General features: G+C 33.5%; 1 protein-coding gene across 1 annotated transcript in view; it reads left to right on the top strand.

Annotated features, from left to right (window-relative positions):
* The first annotated feature begins 368 nt into the window (after positions 1–368).
* The window catches only part of Ufl1 (UFM1 specific ligase 1), a 31,988-nt gene continuing 16,330 nt past the window's right edge, over positions 369–16,026 (top strand). Inside the window, exons 1-8 of the mRNA XM_047559372.1 lie at positions 369–563; positions 1,773–1,918; positions 3,039–3,067; positions 3,909–4,006; positions 4,704–4,818; positions 7,814–7,944; positions 12,912–12,970; positions 15,318–15,464. Of these exons, the coding sequence (XP_047415328.1) occupies positions 487–563; positions 1,773–1,918; positions 3,039–3,067; positions 3,909–4,006; positions 4,704–4,818; positions 7,814–7,944; positions 12,912–12,970; positions 15,318–15,464 (802 nt within the window). The 5' untranslated portion in view covers positions 369–486. The remainder of the gene's footprint in view (positions 564–1,772; positions 1,919–3,038; positions 3,068–3,908; positions 4,007–4,703; positions 4,819–7,813; positions 7,945–12,911; positions 12,971–15,317; positions 15,465–16,026) is intronic.

Below are 16,026 nucleotides of genomic sequence, written 5' to 3'. Positions count from 1 at the left end.
TTCGGTGCCCAAGTAAAAATCAACAGGATTCCCTCTATAAAGTGGACGGCTCAAAGTTAAACGAGAAAGAGGGGATGCAGACTGCAGGCACAAGCCCATCTCCTTCCCGTCCCCTTCCAAAACACACACACACACGGAGGACAGAAGGAAAACGTGGTTTATTCATCACGCGGCAGAAACATCAGTAATAACGCAAGCATCTCAGAAACGCTTTACTAATTCGCTCTTTCTGCCGCATCTCACCCTCAACCCCAGACTGCAAGTCGGCTCTCCAGGGCCTGGCAGGGCAAGCGCCGCCCCTGCGGGTGGGCGGGGCCGCAGCTCTTTGGGCCCGTCGTCCCTGCAAGCGTGACTGGCGTTCGGTATGTGCGTCGGGAGAGGAGTCTTGTCCCTTCGCGCGGCCCGTTCCGTCTCGCCGCCTCGCCTCCGGTAGCCCTTGGGCTGACGTGTCTGCAGGCACTCCGAGTCTCGGCGACTCAGGCCGTGATGGCGGACGCCTGGGAAGAGATCAGGCGGTTGGCGGCTGACTTCCAGCGGGCGCAGTTCGCCGAGGCCACGCAGAGGTGCCAGACTCTCCCTCTCCCTTGTGGAGCCCAAATTAGGCCCTGGGTGGACACGCGTGGAACTAGAGCTTAGATCCCTGGTCCTGGACCCGGGGCCTTCCAGCCCTCGTCAACGTTCTCGCTTCTTCCCTTCGCACCGAGCCTGGATCGCAGTTCCGAGTCCAGCTGTCGGAGCGGAAGCCCCTCATCCTGGCTCCAGCCAGATGGTGGCGCGCCCCATCTCTGCGATGGCCTAGGCTGGTGACTTAGGGCTGTTTGTTGAGTCTCCCTCTTATCCTCCTCTCCCACCCTTTACCAAGTCACTGCGGCATCGTTCCCTGCTACACACTTCCTGACTTAGAATGAGCTTGGAAGGCGAGACTAACCCCAGATACAGTACTCTGCAAATAGCATGTGATCCTTTATTCATTCATTTACTTATTTATTTTTTATTTTTTATTTTTATTTATTTTTTTTTTTTTGCCTACCGTAACAGATCTAGAACAGACCCGTGAAGCCATCTGTCATTTTTAGGGACCTCAGGCCACTGACATTTTCTAGAAACCCACGAACCTTTGGGGGATATAATAGGAACACCTTAACTCTAGTTTTCAATATTGTAGAACGTACTTACTAATGCCAATAGAATCCTTTTTATCGGGTGACTATTTCTTACCGGTGACATTTTATTGCTTCTCGTCCTGAAGGCAGTCAGTAGTCCCTTCATGCTATATTTCGTATTTTGTAGCACTGCGAGATGCAAAAACAGAAACTAGAGCACAGTAAGTGTGTGGGTACCTAACAGTAGTAGTTGTGGTTTTACTAGGCCAAGTACATGGGTGAGGCTAGTGTGCACTTAGTTTAAAAGATTTGGGTTAAACAGAAAATTAAAGTAGCATAGGGCAGTTGTTTTTCCTATGTAAATTACATGTCAAAATTTTCTATTTAGATTTGAAGATTAAAAGAAGGTCTAAAAGAAGGCAAATTTGAAATCGAGTAAAAATGATATGAATTAAGTAAATGATATAAGTATGTGCAAATCTGCTTACCCTGGATAGATTTTTTTAACTTTTAAACTGGTATTGTTATACTAACAAAAGATAAATGTTTTATAATATAGAAGTTAGTGACTCCTTACCCAAACGTTTTGGAAAACTGTTTACATGCATTGTGTTAATTTTATGAAACACCAGTATGTTAAGTTCACCCTTAAAAGTTTTTTCCCCTCAGGTTGTCAGAACGGAACTGCATTGAGATTGTGAATAAACTGATTGCCCAGAAACAACTAGAAGTAGTTCATACACTCGATGGAAAGGAATATATTACTCCAGCCCAAATTAGTAAAGAAATGAGAGATGAGCTACATGTCCGAGGTGGTAAGTAATTTTGTAGTATTTTATTTTTGTTTCCCAGACCTTTGGAAGAAACAAAGAAAATCTTTAAATTCTAAATACTAAATTATATGGGGGTTATAGGATACCTATCTCAATTGTTAACTTAGTAATCAAGCTTACCGTTTTTGGGGGGTTCACACAAACATGATCCTATAATCTAAAGAAACTCAAGTAATATCACTTTACAAAAAAGTATTTTTATTGTTTTGAGTTCCATGTATTGTATGTGAATTCTTGACTCTTTCTTTTTATAATTGATTAATTTGTTTTATGACCAGAGTAGCGTACTTAGCTGCCACTTACCAGATATTATCTGTGAAAGAGAAACGCTAATTTTAAAAAGATCAGATTCCCCAAAACCAAGGCTGTGTTACCATATTTATTTTTTAAAACATTTATTTTGTAAGTAGTACAAACTAGGTAACTCAATATTATATAGTGTCTTACCCATCACATTATATGAAATGCTATTATTATGGTTAGCACATAACACACACACACACACACACACACATCACTGTTTTTCTTTGTCTTTTTAATATTTGGACAAACTACTGAGCAAACTGGACACTTTGTTTAAAATATAAGCAGCTGTGAAAACAGCTCTTCTTTGGATATTTACAGAGTATTACCTTGGTGATGGTTTAGTTTTTTATCTTCCTACATAGTGCTAATAAAATGTGAGCTGTAATTGGGGATATTTAATAAATTTTCTTTTGCTGGTAGGTAGAAACCTACATTTCAAGTTCAAATAATTGAAAAAAATATTATTAAAAATAATTAATTTAATCATCAATATCTCTTTAGTCAAAGTAGATAAATTCTGTGTTGTGAAGGGAGTTCAGTACCCTCCATAACTCTGTAGTCAACTTGTATATCAGTGGATGTTCATACATAACCTCATGTAATAAACATTAAATTATTGCCTCTGGCTTCAGCCATGAAGATTTAGCAAATGGTTTATATTTAAAGACATTAATATTGTGACTCTGTGTCCTTTATAAAAAGACTTTATTCAAAACTTAAATCTATGAGAATGTACACTTTTTAGCTGCTTTGTATTAGACATAATTTAAAATAAGTGAATGTCTTTTCTTTCAAGGTCGAGTAAACATTGTTGATCTGCAACAGGTAAATTTTAAATTTATAAAATTTTTGCCTTGATTTCTTAATTTTTAATCTTGTGAATTTATTCAGTGCCTTTAAAAGCATTGACTAATATTGGTATCATTTTATATAATGTTCGTGAAAAAAAGTAGTCACAGTCCTCACTAATGCATTAAATCAAGTAAATTATGATATATCAAATTGATTTAATAGGTTCTTCCTTGGTCAGCTTGCTTATTCTTTACCAAATAAATTCAGTAGTTTCCATTTTATGTAATTTAGGGTCTGTGTCATTTCAGGAGAAAAATCAGTCACTTGAGTTTCATATTTGTTGTCTTTATTATGTGGAAGTAATAGAGAAATAGAAGTAGAAGATATTTTAAAAAAAATACTAATACATGTGGTTGACAAGTTACGCTATATATAAGAAGCTAGGAAGTCTTGTATGAAATGGTGTCTGTTGTATGAAAATTGTAGTTTATTGCTTAATATAAATTTTTAGCATGTGAAAATAGAATTCTTCAGAACTGAACATAAATAAGCAATAAGTCATTTTTTGAGACCCTTAACAATTTCCAAATAAATTCAAAATTGTCTAAGTAATTTTTTTTAAAGCGTAGTCTAAATACATAATTTCAAATTTACAAACAGCCAGACATGGTGGCACCCAACTGCAATCCCAGCAACTCAGGAGGCTGGCTGAGGCAGGAGGATAGCAAGTATGAGGTCAGCCTCAGCAACTTAATAAGATCTTGTCTCAAAAGAGTGGCAGAGTACCCCTGGGTTCAATCCCCAGTACTGCTAAAACAAACAACTTAAGAAACAGTACAAATTTATGCTAGTAGAATTTCTATTTATTTTCCAGGTAATTAATGTGGACCTGATTCATATTGAGAATAGAATTGGTGACATTGTTAAATCAGAAAAGCACGTCCAACTAGTATTGGGACAGTTGATAGATGAGTAAGTACTTATCTAGGAGCACTTCTTTTCTTTCTTTTTCAAATATTGTTTAAATGTAGACCAATTATAGCCAGTTAGGCATTTTATTTATAGCTCTTATAGTGCTGATTTTCTTTATAAATATTCCACTGAAAATGTAAATGCTTAATTATGTGGAATACTAGTTGCAAATAATATAAACTATGTCTTTTTTTTTTTCTATTAAAGCAATGCAAAGCTATTTTTCCTTCTGGCGATCAACTAAATTCTCCCTTGAATGTGTATTCTTTGTTTTACCCCAAAGTTTGTCACTCTTGATAGCCTACATTCTCCCTTGAATGTGCTTCTACTTTCCTATAAACCTGTATGTCTCTGAAAATAAAAAGCAATAGAAAATGCAACTTTTACAATTTTTCTACATGATCTTAACTCTGAAAGCACATTCATACCAAAAAATATTAATGAAGAATGACAAACTTTACAATATTAGAAAAAAATCCCAAAATTTATCATTTGATTAACCTTGTGTTCATTTAGTTACATTGATGAGTAAAAAAATAAGTTTTAGAATATGAATAATGAATATTTATCTACCAATACCTTTTTCATTACTTTTGGGGCATACGTTATTCCAGCAGAAAATAAGCCTAAAAGATCCAAAAAATAAAGAAAAACATTATTTCTAATTGGTTTTTTCATTTTCTTTTTTCAATATTAGCAACTATTTGGATCGGTTAGCAGAAGAAGTAAATGATAAATTGCAAGAAAGTGGTCAGGTAACCATATCAGAACTGTGTAAAACCTATGACCTTCCTGGAAACTTTCTGACACAGGTATTTTTTTCTTAATAGGGTACTGTATCTTTTTAACAAAGAATTTTAAACAAAGAAGTGTACCATGAGTGCATGAATTTTTTTAATGCTTCTCTTATCAGCTGCATAGAAATTTTAACCAGAGTATCTGTAGTTTCCATTGCCCAGTTACATTTTAGAAAACTTGCCAAAGATTTTAAGTTAGAAGGGGTACTCCTGGCATCTGTGGGTAAAGGCAAGGAAGGAGTGCTGCTAAATGTCCTACGTTGCATAAGACAGCCTCTTCAGCAAAGGATTTTCTGTCCAAAGTGTCAAAAGTGCCACTCTCTTTTGATGTCATCTTTTTTTTTTTTTTTTTTTTAACAGATCAGCGATGCTTTATTGCTTAAGCATTGGAAGGACATATTTTTTAGGGGGAAAATGGTGATGGGCTACAACAAGAGTCTGAGTTTTATAGGGTTTAGCAGGGTATGGGAGGAGTTGGTCAGTTACTTTTGCAGGACTTACTTTCTGCCAGAGGGTAGATTTTGGCAGGTAAGGGAGATTGCAACAGGTCAGATTCCTGAGCTACCTTTTTGCCTGAGGGTTTTGTAAGTCCATTTTTTTCATTCCAGACTCTAAAAAGGGTATAATGAGTTGGGGTGATGTCATCATATCTGGCTGCTTCCTGCTAAAAGGGGCATCATTGGGACATCTTCTAGAGTTTCCAGGGTGGTGGCCCTTGAGATGGAAACACATTCTATTAGAAACCTCTGGAAAAGGTTAATGAAACATGAAAGAAGGGAGGGATATAAGACAATCAAGAGAATGAGGGTCATAAGGGACCAAATCCAGGTCAGGAGTCCTCCCCATCTTCCAGGGGAGGAGAAGATGGTTGCTAAGTTAGGTTCCTTTAGCTTTCTTATCTTATCCCTTACTAGTCTTGACTTATTAACATAGAAACAACATTCTTCCCTAAGGAAGAGGCAAAGGCCACCTTGTTCTTCAGTCAGGAGATCTAGGCCCCAATGATTTTGCAGGATGACAGATGCCAGTGAATCCAATTGATTTTGTAAAGTCAGTACCAAATCAGCAAATTGTTGGATATCTTCAAAAACCTCTACTGACAAATTTTTATAGTTGTGAAGAGAGGTTCCTAGTCCTGCCACTCCTGTGCCAGTCCTGGTGGATCTCTCTCCAGCCGTATGAGTAAGGGAATAGACTGAAAGGCTCTCTTGTGTCTGGTGTGTGCCATTATCTGGATAGGCAAACTTTGGTTGTTAGGTAAAATGTCATCTTTTTTATTCCCCTTTAAACTGTCAGTATGATGGGAAGAAAAACAAAGAAATCTCACATATTCTCCTAACTTCAGGTACTTAATACTCAAATCAAGTATCTTGATAGTGTAATAATACTGCTACCTGAAAACAAATGCTGTTTCCTTGTTGTTTTTGTTGTTGTTTTAAGTAGTTTGACTTTTTAAAATTGTGGAAGTCCATTTTAGAGAGTAAAAAGCACATGTTTTGGAGTTAAACAGCTTGTTGAATCCTTTTAGTGTCACTTCTTATTTATTTGACATTAGAAAAACTAATCTCTTTTGTGCTACAAGTTACTTATGTGTAAACTGGAAATAATTATATATTTTTATGAATTCCAATGAGATGTACCTATAAAGTAAAATGTCTAGTACAACAGAGGCACTCAATAAATGATAGTTTCATATTTACTAAAATAAGGGAAAAGCCAAATCTCATTTTAGATATATATCACTTTAAGAAAATTCAGCTTACAAAACTTACCAAACCATGATTGCATGAGTTTAATTTGTAATACAAACAGGATTGCTCTCCACATTAAGTGAATGAACTTCCCAAATTGCATTCCAAATGCTATTTAGTGTAATTTTTATACAGCATTTCAGAACCCCAAGTTCTATTTCACATGAATAAATATATGTTAATCATAGAGAGTCATCAGATTTTTAAAACATTGTATTTTTAAAACATTGTATTTTTAAAACACTTAAATACATCAGGCCAGATCCCAATTCTTATCAAACTGTGCTCCTAAATACCTTTTAGAAGTATATATGTTCTTAATATTTTTTAGTTCTAATTTTTCCTGAATACCACAGGCAGTATTTTAAAAGTTTATTAAGTTGTTTGAAAATATTTTTTTGTCTCATGAATGTATCAACCAAGCTGACTTATAGATTTAATTTATTTTGATATGTGAACTGTGTCCAAACTTATTTCACACTCATCTGATCCCAGGCATAGTATAGCTGTGGAAAATACTCTCTTAGTTTGAAAACAGGTTACCAAGAAACCAGATTACCTTCAGGTTTAAATCTTTTGCTAAATATTTGTACCAGAGAAAATAATTTTTTCAAGTCTTAGGTTTTCCTAAAATGTAGAATCTTGGAATAACATTTATTCTTCTCTGTTATTATTTGAAGCTCTAGATAGGGTCTTCTCTGATACCCATGCATATGTCTTGTGTTTATATGTTGGAAGCTGCCTGTATGTAGAAAACGGGTTAATCAGTTATTTTATTTCACATTAGAAATAGACCTTATTAACAAGGACTAATAGGATAACCAAGCCTTTTATCATATAATTAATTTGACTCATTTTTTGACTCTGCATGAGTTAATGTGGTTTTCTAAATCCCGAAACTTCATTTTAGTCTATATATCTTATAATTTATGCTTGTTGAAATTTCTCAGTCATCAATGATACAACATCAGCAGGTAGTTAGCATTAGTATACAAAAGACGGCAGCCTTACAACACAATGTTTTCTCCAAAAGGCAAGGAGCATAAGACATAGATTTTGAAGCAAAAACAGAAGGATAGAGGACAGTTTTTCTCCTTTTAGTTATTTATAGTTAAAGTTGGTATTAAACTGACTTTTTAGTCTTTTGTAAATTGATTTTTAAATCATTTTTCTATTAAAAATGTTTCTAAATGGCAAAAAAATGTATATGCGTGATTTTATTTTTTCAAATTAATAAAAATTTACATCTTTACCCCCAGGCATTAACTCAGAGACTAGGTAGAATTATCAATGGACATATTGATCTTGATAACAGAGGAGTAATTTTCACTGAAGCTTTTATAGCTCGACATAAAGCACGCATCCGTGGACTATTCAGTGCTATTACCCGGTAAGCATGTTTTAAAATATGCAGATTTATACATTTCTTTGATATGGTTTGCATTTCTTTTCCTAGCAACTGAATGTTTGTTTGTTTTTTGTTTTGTTTTATTTTAAGCAAAATTTCATTGAGGATCCCATAGGTAGAAAGGGAGCTTCTGTGAAATGGGATGGGATATCAGAGTCCCAGAATGAAGCCTAATTCTCTCCAACCAATCCCCTTTCCTTTCCTGCCTTTGCTACCCTCATAACCCCAAATGCATATCTATAGAATGTGGCTTAAAAATTGCTATGTAGAACAGTATATTAAGGTCATCCTGGAATCACAGAAAGATCATGCAATTAGCAAAGTCAGAAGAATTGGGCTTATAGCTGTATAGCATAGTAATAACCCTGTGACCTTGAGCATATCCATCATTCATCTGACTTCTCTGGGCCTCAAATGGGGTAGATGATTTTAAGCCTCTTTTTACCACGTTAATGTTCTAAGTGCTGGCATGTAGTTCAGTGTTAGACGTGGTAGAATGCTTGCCTAGCATGCGTGTGGCCCTGAGTTCAATCTCCAGGATCACCAAAAAAAAAAAAAAAAAGTTACCATTCTATAATACTAATGAATAACAACGTTAGTTTCAAAATCACTAACTTTCCTAAAATAAGAATTTCTGATGTCTATGTGACAAACTATAGTATACCAACTATAGTATAGATTTTAGAAAACATGTTCTCAGTTATCTCCTCTCCCCTATGACATCCACTTTATTTCAGTGGCTTTGTGTCCCACCAGCCTTTAAAATGTCCATATTTCTCCCATTTTAAAACAAATTTTGAACTGCATTTCCCATTCCATCTGTCATCCTGTTTCTTCCTTGCCTTAAAGTGAACTCTTGAAATTGATGTCCACATTTACTCACCGCTTTCTTACCTTCATTCTCTTTAAAATTCCCCGTCTTCTACCACTTACATAACAGTGATGTCAATATAATTAAATCTAAAGCTGCACACAGTGGTGCATGCCTATAATCCCAGCTGTAGGAGGCTGACGCATGAGGATCTCAAGTTTGAGGCCAGCCTGGGCAATTTAGCAAGACCTTTTCTCAAAAGTAAAAAACAGATAAAAAGGGCTGCAGATGTAGCTTAGTGGTAGAGCACCACTGGATTCAATCCCCAGTACTGCAAAATCGATCAATCATTATATCTAATAAGTATTTTCTAGCCTTATTTTATATGACTTTGTAGTAGTACTTAACTCCAGACGTTTTTTTAAGTGATAGCCATGGTACTTTTTTTTAATTTGTTTTTTGTCGTTGTTGTTGTTTTGGGTTTTATTTTGTTGTTGTTGTTGTTTGGTCATTTAACAAATCGATAAGTATTGAGCACATAATTCAAGCAGTGCACAGGGATACAAAACACTAGAAGGTTAGAGAGAGTTCAAAATCTAATGGAATAATGTATGTGAAGAAATTGCCGAAATGATGTTCTGTTACCACAAATACAATACTATGTTTATCCTACAAAAATGGGCATTATCTTATATAACTATAAAACAGTCATCCAAATCATAAAATTAACATTGACACATACTACTCTCTAGTCTTTGGATCCAATTCATAGTTTAGTGATGGCTCTAAAATTTTTTTATAGAAAAACAATCCCATATTGCATTTAATTGTTGTGTCTCCTTAGTCACCTTTGATCTGAAATGCTTACTTGATCTTTCCTTGATTTTCATGACACATAACTTGATGGTATCTTACTGATATTTTTGAGGATCATAGGCCAGTTATTTGTAGAAATTCAGTTTTACTTGTCTACTGTTTTGTTTGTGTGTGTGGATATTCGAGTTACTCATGGTTGGCAGGAATATTACAGAAATGACACTGTGTTCTTGAATAGAATTCTGTTAGGTGGCATGCAATTTAGTTTTTCAATTACTGATGAGTACATTGTAATCACTTCATAGATGTATCTCTGTTAGGATTCTTCTAAAGCTACAGATTTTTCTTTGTAACTAACAAGTATTTGTGGAAAGGGCAATTTAGAACCATGCAATTTATTCCATTCATCATCAAACTATTTATTAAAATTACTATGAGCTCAGGGTTTCCCAATTTATTCATTAAAATTTAATCTATTATTATTTACATTTTCAAATTGGACCTGATTTAACTTACAGTAGGCTTCTCAGGCTGACTTTTGTGTCATTTTGGCATGGCCCCATCATTCCTGGCTGGGGCATTTCTTTAATTTTGGGGACAAGATGTTTCAGGTTCACAGGGGTTTTAAAATTTCAGTTCAAACAATTTCCCTGTCCCTAACCTAGAATCAGCCATTTCTCCAAGGAGCCCTGATTCTTTCTAATAGAGTATAATATTTAGCAACCAAGGATCTGGACACTTAATTGCTTATTACTATTTACTTGTCCCTGCTTTCAGGCCATCTCAGTAGACAAGCTAGGGAATATACTTACACATTGGTATTTACCCATCTGTGTACTTATGTTTCAGTATCTTTAAATATGTATATCAAAAATTGAATTCATACTGATTCATTCAATGCTAACCCATCTCTATAAGTTTCATTCTAGTTTTCTCCTTTTCCATATTTGTAATACCCTTATCCAACCATGAGAAACCTAACCCCTGTTATCTTTATAATATGTTTACTAATTTAATTTCCCTTATGTGACTGATTTCCCATTACTACTGTAGCTTTCTCTTCTGTGTGAATATATTCTTTGTTCTTCATGGACTCTTACAGTAGGATCACCTACTAACACCAGAAGCTGCCAGTTGTTCCTAGGTAAAGGAACTGGGTAGCTGATTAATAGTAATGGAGGAGAATTCAGTTTTGTTGTACTCTGTGCATTTATCATATAGTCACGAAGCAAAAACTTTTAACATATTTTTCTATTAAAAAGACATGTCTTTTTCCTTTACTAAATACTACAGTGAATTTAATTTTTATCAAGATAACCTTTTTTTTTTTCATTCAGAGTCCCCAAGTTTCTATGTATGTACAGATACATGTTCTCTGAATATGTATAGATATAAGAAAACAAGTTTTGATCCTGAAAAGATGTTGTTAAGCCATTTTCCTGACAATTCCACTTAGTGCACCATATCTTAATAATGGCCTCTTAAAATTATGAAATTATGAATTCTGGTCTAACTTCAAAGAAAACATATCTCTGAATTAAAAAGAGTTTATAGAAAGATGAGCATGAAGCAGTTAGTGAGAAGAATGAGATACACAGATATGCTAAGCTATATTCTACTCCAAGTTGAAATAAAAATTCAAAGTTTCATCAAACAAAAAAATCCTAGGAATTTAGTATAACTCCATTCAACATTTATTAAATACCTACAGTATGTTATATACTCAGAAATTAAAAAATAAAGTCCTTTCCAGAACCTTCAACTTCTTGTAGGGATGTACTTAGTTGGAAGCAACAGAAAATGCACACAAAAATATAAAATATTGGAAGTTTGTATTAATTACTATAAAAATAAAAAGAGGAGAGCAAAATTCATGGAGCAACTGGACAATTTGGTTTTAGTTTCTAGACAGTTTGGCTGATAATTTGGTATAAAACAAGTTAAAATAAATTGATCCACTTCAGACATTGGTAAAATAATAATTTAGTAAAAACTCACCAAAGAGAGATTTTAAAGGATAACTGTTTCTGCTTTCCTCAGTTTGTAGCATAAAAAATTTACAACATCCTAAATAATCAACAGCAAGGCATTAAAGTAGTGGACTTAAAAATCTTTCAGTTATATACATAAAATTGAAAACAGACTAACCTTAACTGAATAATAGTATGCTGGCTTTAAAAGAACAAGGAAAAAAAAAGTTATAGTTGAATAAAATGTTTTGATCCTTGTGTTCAATTTACTTCACTTAAAAAAAAAGTGTGTGTGTGTATTATAAAAGAAATACACTCATAGGAATCTATCCAAAAGAAATAAAAATGTATTTCCAAAGACACGAACACAAATGATCATAGAACATTATTCATAATAACCCCAAACTAGAAACAGTCCAATGTCTATCAACTGACAGATATATGCAAAATGTGATCTATCTATATAGCTATTATTCACCAATGAAAGGGAATGAACTACTGTTGGCATGTTTCATCATAGATGAGCCACAACAACATTCTTATACATATTAATTCACTTTTCTCCCAAAACGGAATCATGTAACATTCACTCAAATATTCCCAAATGAGGAATTTCCCAGATAGGAAAGAATGAAGAAAAACAAATATAATCAACCCTCCACATCTATGGGTTCTGCCTCTGTGAATTCAACTAACCACAGATTGAAAATATTCAAGGAAAAAAAATATGTACCAAGCCTATACAGGTTTTTCCCCTCTCAACATCACTGTATAAACAGTACAATAGAACAACTATTTATATCACCTTTGCTTTCTGTTATGTATGATAAATAATCTAAACATGATTTAAGGTATGCAAAAGTATTTGTATAGTCTATAGGGAAATACTGCACCATTTTATATGAAATTTGAGCATCCATTGATTTTAGATGAATAGGGGACAGTCCTAGAACCAATTCTCCATGGATATTGAGAGATAAATGTATAAAAGGATAAGACAAGTAATCGAGTATCATAGTAATCTGAGGGGAAATTTAATGGAATGGTAACATAAATCCATCCTGGATTACAAAAGTGAATTGAGGGCTGGGGAGATAGCTCAGTTGGTAAAGTGCTTGCCTTGCAAGCACAGGGCCCTGTGTTCGATCCCCAGCACTACAAAAAAAAAAAAAAAAAGTGAATTGATTTCTCTGGTATTTCAGTAGTATAATTCTGATTAAGAATTTCAAAATTTGATATAATTTTTGCCTTTTTCAAATTTATTTGGTGGTTTTTTTTTTTATAAACACTAATTCTTTTACTTTTTAATTCATGTGTAACCCTATAATGATTATTTTCTTATTTTTCTCTAGGCCTACAGCAGTAAATTCTTTGATTTCAAAATATGGATTTCAGGAGCAGCTTCTGTACTGTGAGTTTTGTTTAAATTATAAGTTAGTTGCTTATAGTAGTTAGCTTTCCATCAATATGACAAAATACCTGAAATAATTAACTTACACAGAGAAGAGCTTTATTTTGGCTCATAGTTTTAGATATTCCAGTTCAATATAAGGTAGACTTACTGCTTGGAGCTTCTGGTGCTATGTCAGATGACGGGTACAGGGACCCTGTGGCAAAACAAACCTTTTACATTAGGAGCCAGGGAGCAGAAAAAGAGGAAGAAGCAGGATCCCACAATTACTTCAGAGTCCACCCCATTGACCTCAGCACCTCCCACTAGGTCCCACCTCTTAAAGGCTGTACCATCTCCCAATTGCTCCACCCTGGGGCCAAGCATTTAACAGATGGACCTTTGGTAGACATTCAATATCCACATCATAGCTGCTGAATATATTGTTAACATAAAACTTAATAATATTAATTTTTTCGTCCTTTAATCTTAAAACAATGTTGTTAAATAACTTCATGGTCTGAAAAGGTTTCCATATAACAGTTTTCATATCTGTATCAATCTGTATGTCTACCAGACATTGAGTATTGGCTAATACTAGAAGAGTGGAATGAAAATTCTTACATAAATGAAAAAAAAACTTATGTATACAGACTACTATACATAGAGATTTAAAATTGTAGGATTGGAAATAATTTTTGCTTTGTTTCCTATTTTTTTTACATTTTTAAGTATGAAAGTAAATAGGGTTTCTCTAACAAAATTTTTGCACAGTGTATAACAATAAAAATAGGGCTAAATTTTTAGTATTCAAACAATGTATCTCCCTATTAATCTTGGCTTATTGTCTGTTGTGTTGGTGTGTTTGTGACATTCTTATGCATTTTCAAGGGTCTTTTTATACTTTGCTGGAATACTTTTTAAAAGCAATGACTTAATCTTTCAATTCAGATGATATCTGTGTAAATATAAAAATTTTAAGTGAATGAAAAAGATATTCAAGTATTCAACTAAAAATTTTCACTGTATTTTTCAGAATATGAATTTTAATTTTAAAATTTTTGATTAAGACATTTAAAATTAAACTGTAGTTGGAAGCTATGTAATAGAGGCTTGACACAATTTCACTATAATATAAAGTTCCTCAAGTGATAATTGATAACTTGACAACTTTGGTCAGAATTAGAAATAGATTTTTGTATAGTCACACTAAATTAAAAATCACATTTTGTGGTCTACTGAGAAATCTGGATTTTCTGATCTATTTCAATTTGTTCATCATTTGAAATTCTGAAATTCCAATGTAAATTAATTGTTTTTACATTAAAGCCTAGTTTTTAGTGCTTTTTTTTTTTTTTTTTTTTTTTTTTTGTGGTGCTGGGGATCTTGTGCTTGCAGGGCAAGCACTCTACCGACTGAGCTATCTCCCCAGCCCAAAAGGCTAATTTTTATAAACCTTAGTGCCAGGCATCTTTTGATTATGGTGACTGATTCATTTATAAATGACTCCTTTCTGCCTGCTTTTATCTTTTTTAGAGGATTTTCATGGCTAAAAGAATAAAACGTTTAAATTTTATGGTTTAAGTAAAAAGCATAAGTTTGTATTAATTGCAGCACTATGCATTTTTCAAACTGCCCTCAGTATTGATGGTAGTGGTGTTAGTAATGATATTTAGTTAATATACATGGAGTGCTTATGTGAGGCCAGCTACTGTTCCACGCACTCAATTTGAATACTACAACCCTGTGAGGTAGATACTGTTATTGTTCTGTTTCACAGAGAAGAAAATTAAGTCATAAGCAAGTGGGTGTCAGAGTTGAAGTTTAGTCTTTTTAAGTCCTACTCCAAGATCCATCCTCTTAACCATGCATTATTACTTCTCTTATATGTATAACTAAATGTTTTTCTGTTTAAACAGTGTGAATATAATAACTTATTTAAAACATTTTTATAACTATTTTACACTGCTGATTCTAAGATGTTCCAGGTATCTTGTTTTTTCTGAATATCAGGAAATTAAACTAGCTAACACTAGCAGTTGAATATTATCTATTCTCAAAATGATCATTCACTGTAAAACCAAATCTTGAAATAAATAATGGCATGTTAGTTTGTGTTCCAAATAAACAAAGAAAAAAAAAAACTTTTTGATATGTTAATATTAGTCAATTACCAAAAATTCCCTGAATTTACAACCTGATTATTACTATAACTGGAAGGAAAGTTTTATTTAAAGCATAACTTCATATATGCTATTTACATTTTAAATTGGTTTTTTAAAGGGTAAGAATAAACTGTGAAATAATAAAATGTTTGTAAGATTTTACCTGTTCTAATTTAGTTGTATTTATATGTGTTTGCTTTAAGCTGTGCTTGAGGAACTTGTTAATAATGGGCGCTTAAGAGGCACTGTTGTTGGTGGGAGACAGGACAAAGCTGTGTTTGTCCCTGACATCTACTCCAGGACACAGAGTACTTGGGTGGATTCTTTTTTCAGGCAAAATGGCTATTTAGGTAACTTTTTTTTTTTTCTTTAAAACTAAAATTTCTTTTTAATACTAAAACATTATTGAAGGGTATTATACTAACTCTGGAGTTAATATGTACTTTACTGTTGTTGATTGTTACTAAACTTCTAGTTATATTGATGATATGAAACTTCAAGTTTTTTAAACTCATAAAAATAATTATACTATATCTTATATTTTCTGAAGCAGTCCAGTTTTTTAGTTACATCATCTTAGAAATATTTGACTGTCAGCTGTAGAATGTTCATTATTCATTTGTATCTAATACTTTAAGAATATCAAAGTTACTCTAAATTCTGTTTCTGAGGTCCTGCTGTCATATAATTAAAAAATAGTTTTATAACCCAAGTCAAACCACATAACAGATTACTTCTCAATAAGAAACCTACAATGAATAGTTTAAATATATCCTAGAATAATGAACTTCATTTAAGTTTACTTGACTTCCTGTGATTAACTTCTTAGTTTTTTCAACCACAGAATTGAATTAGAACTTTGTTATCTAGTTTTCCTAAGTGTGATTATTTGGAGTAAAAATTATATGGTAA

This window comes from Sciurus carolinensis, chromosome 7 (assembly GCF_902686445.1).
Source record: "Sciurus carolinensis chromosome 7, mSciCar1.2, whole genome shotgun sequence".
In the NCBI taxonomy this organism is placed as follows: Eukaryota; Metazoa; Chordata; class Mammalia; order Rodentia; family Sciuridae; genus Sciurus; species Sciurus carolinensis.
The sequence above is the reverse complement of the archived record's forward strand: the minus strand, read 5'-3'. Positions and strand labels throughout refer to the sequence as shown.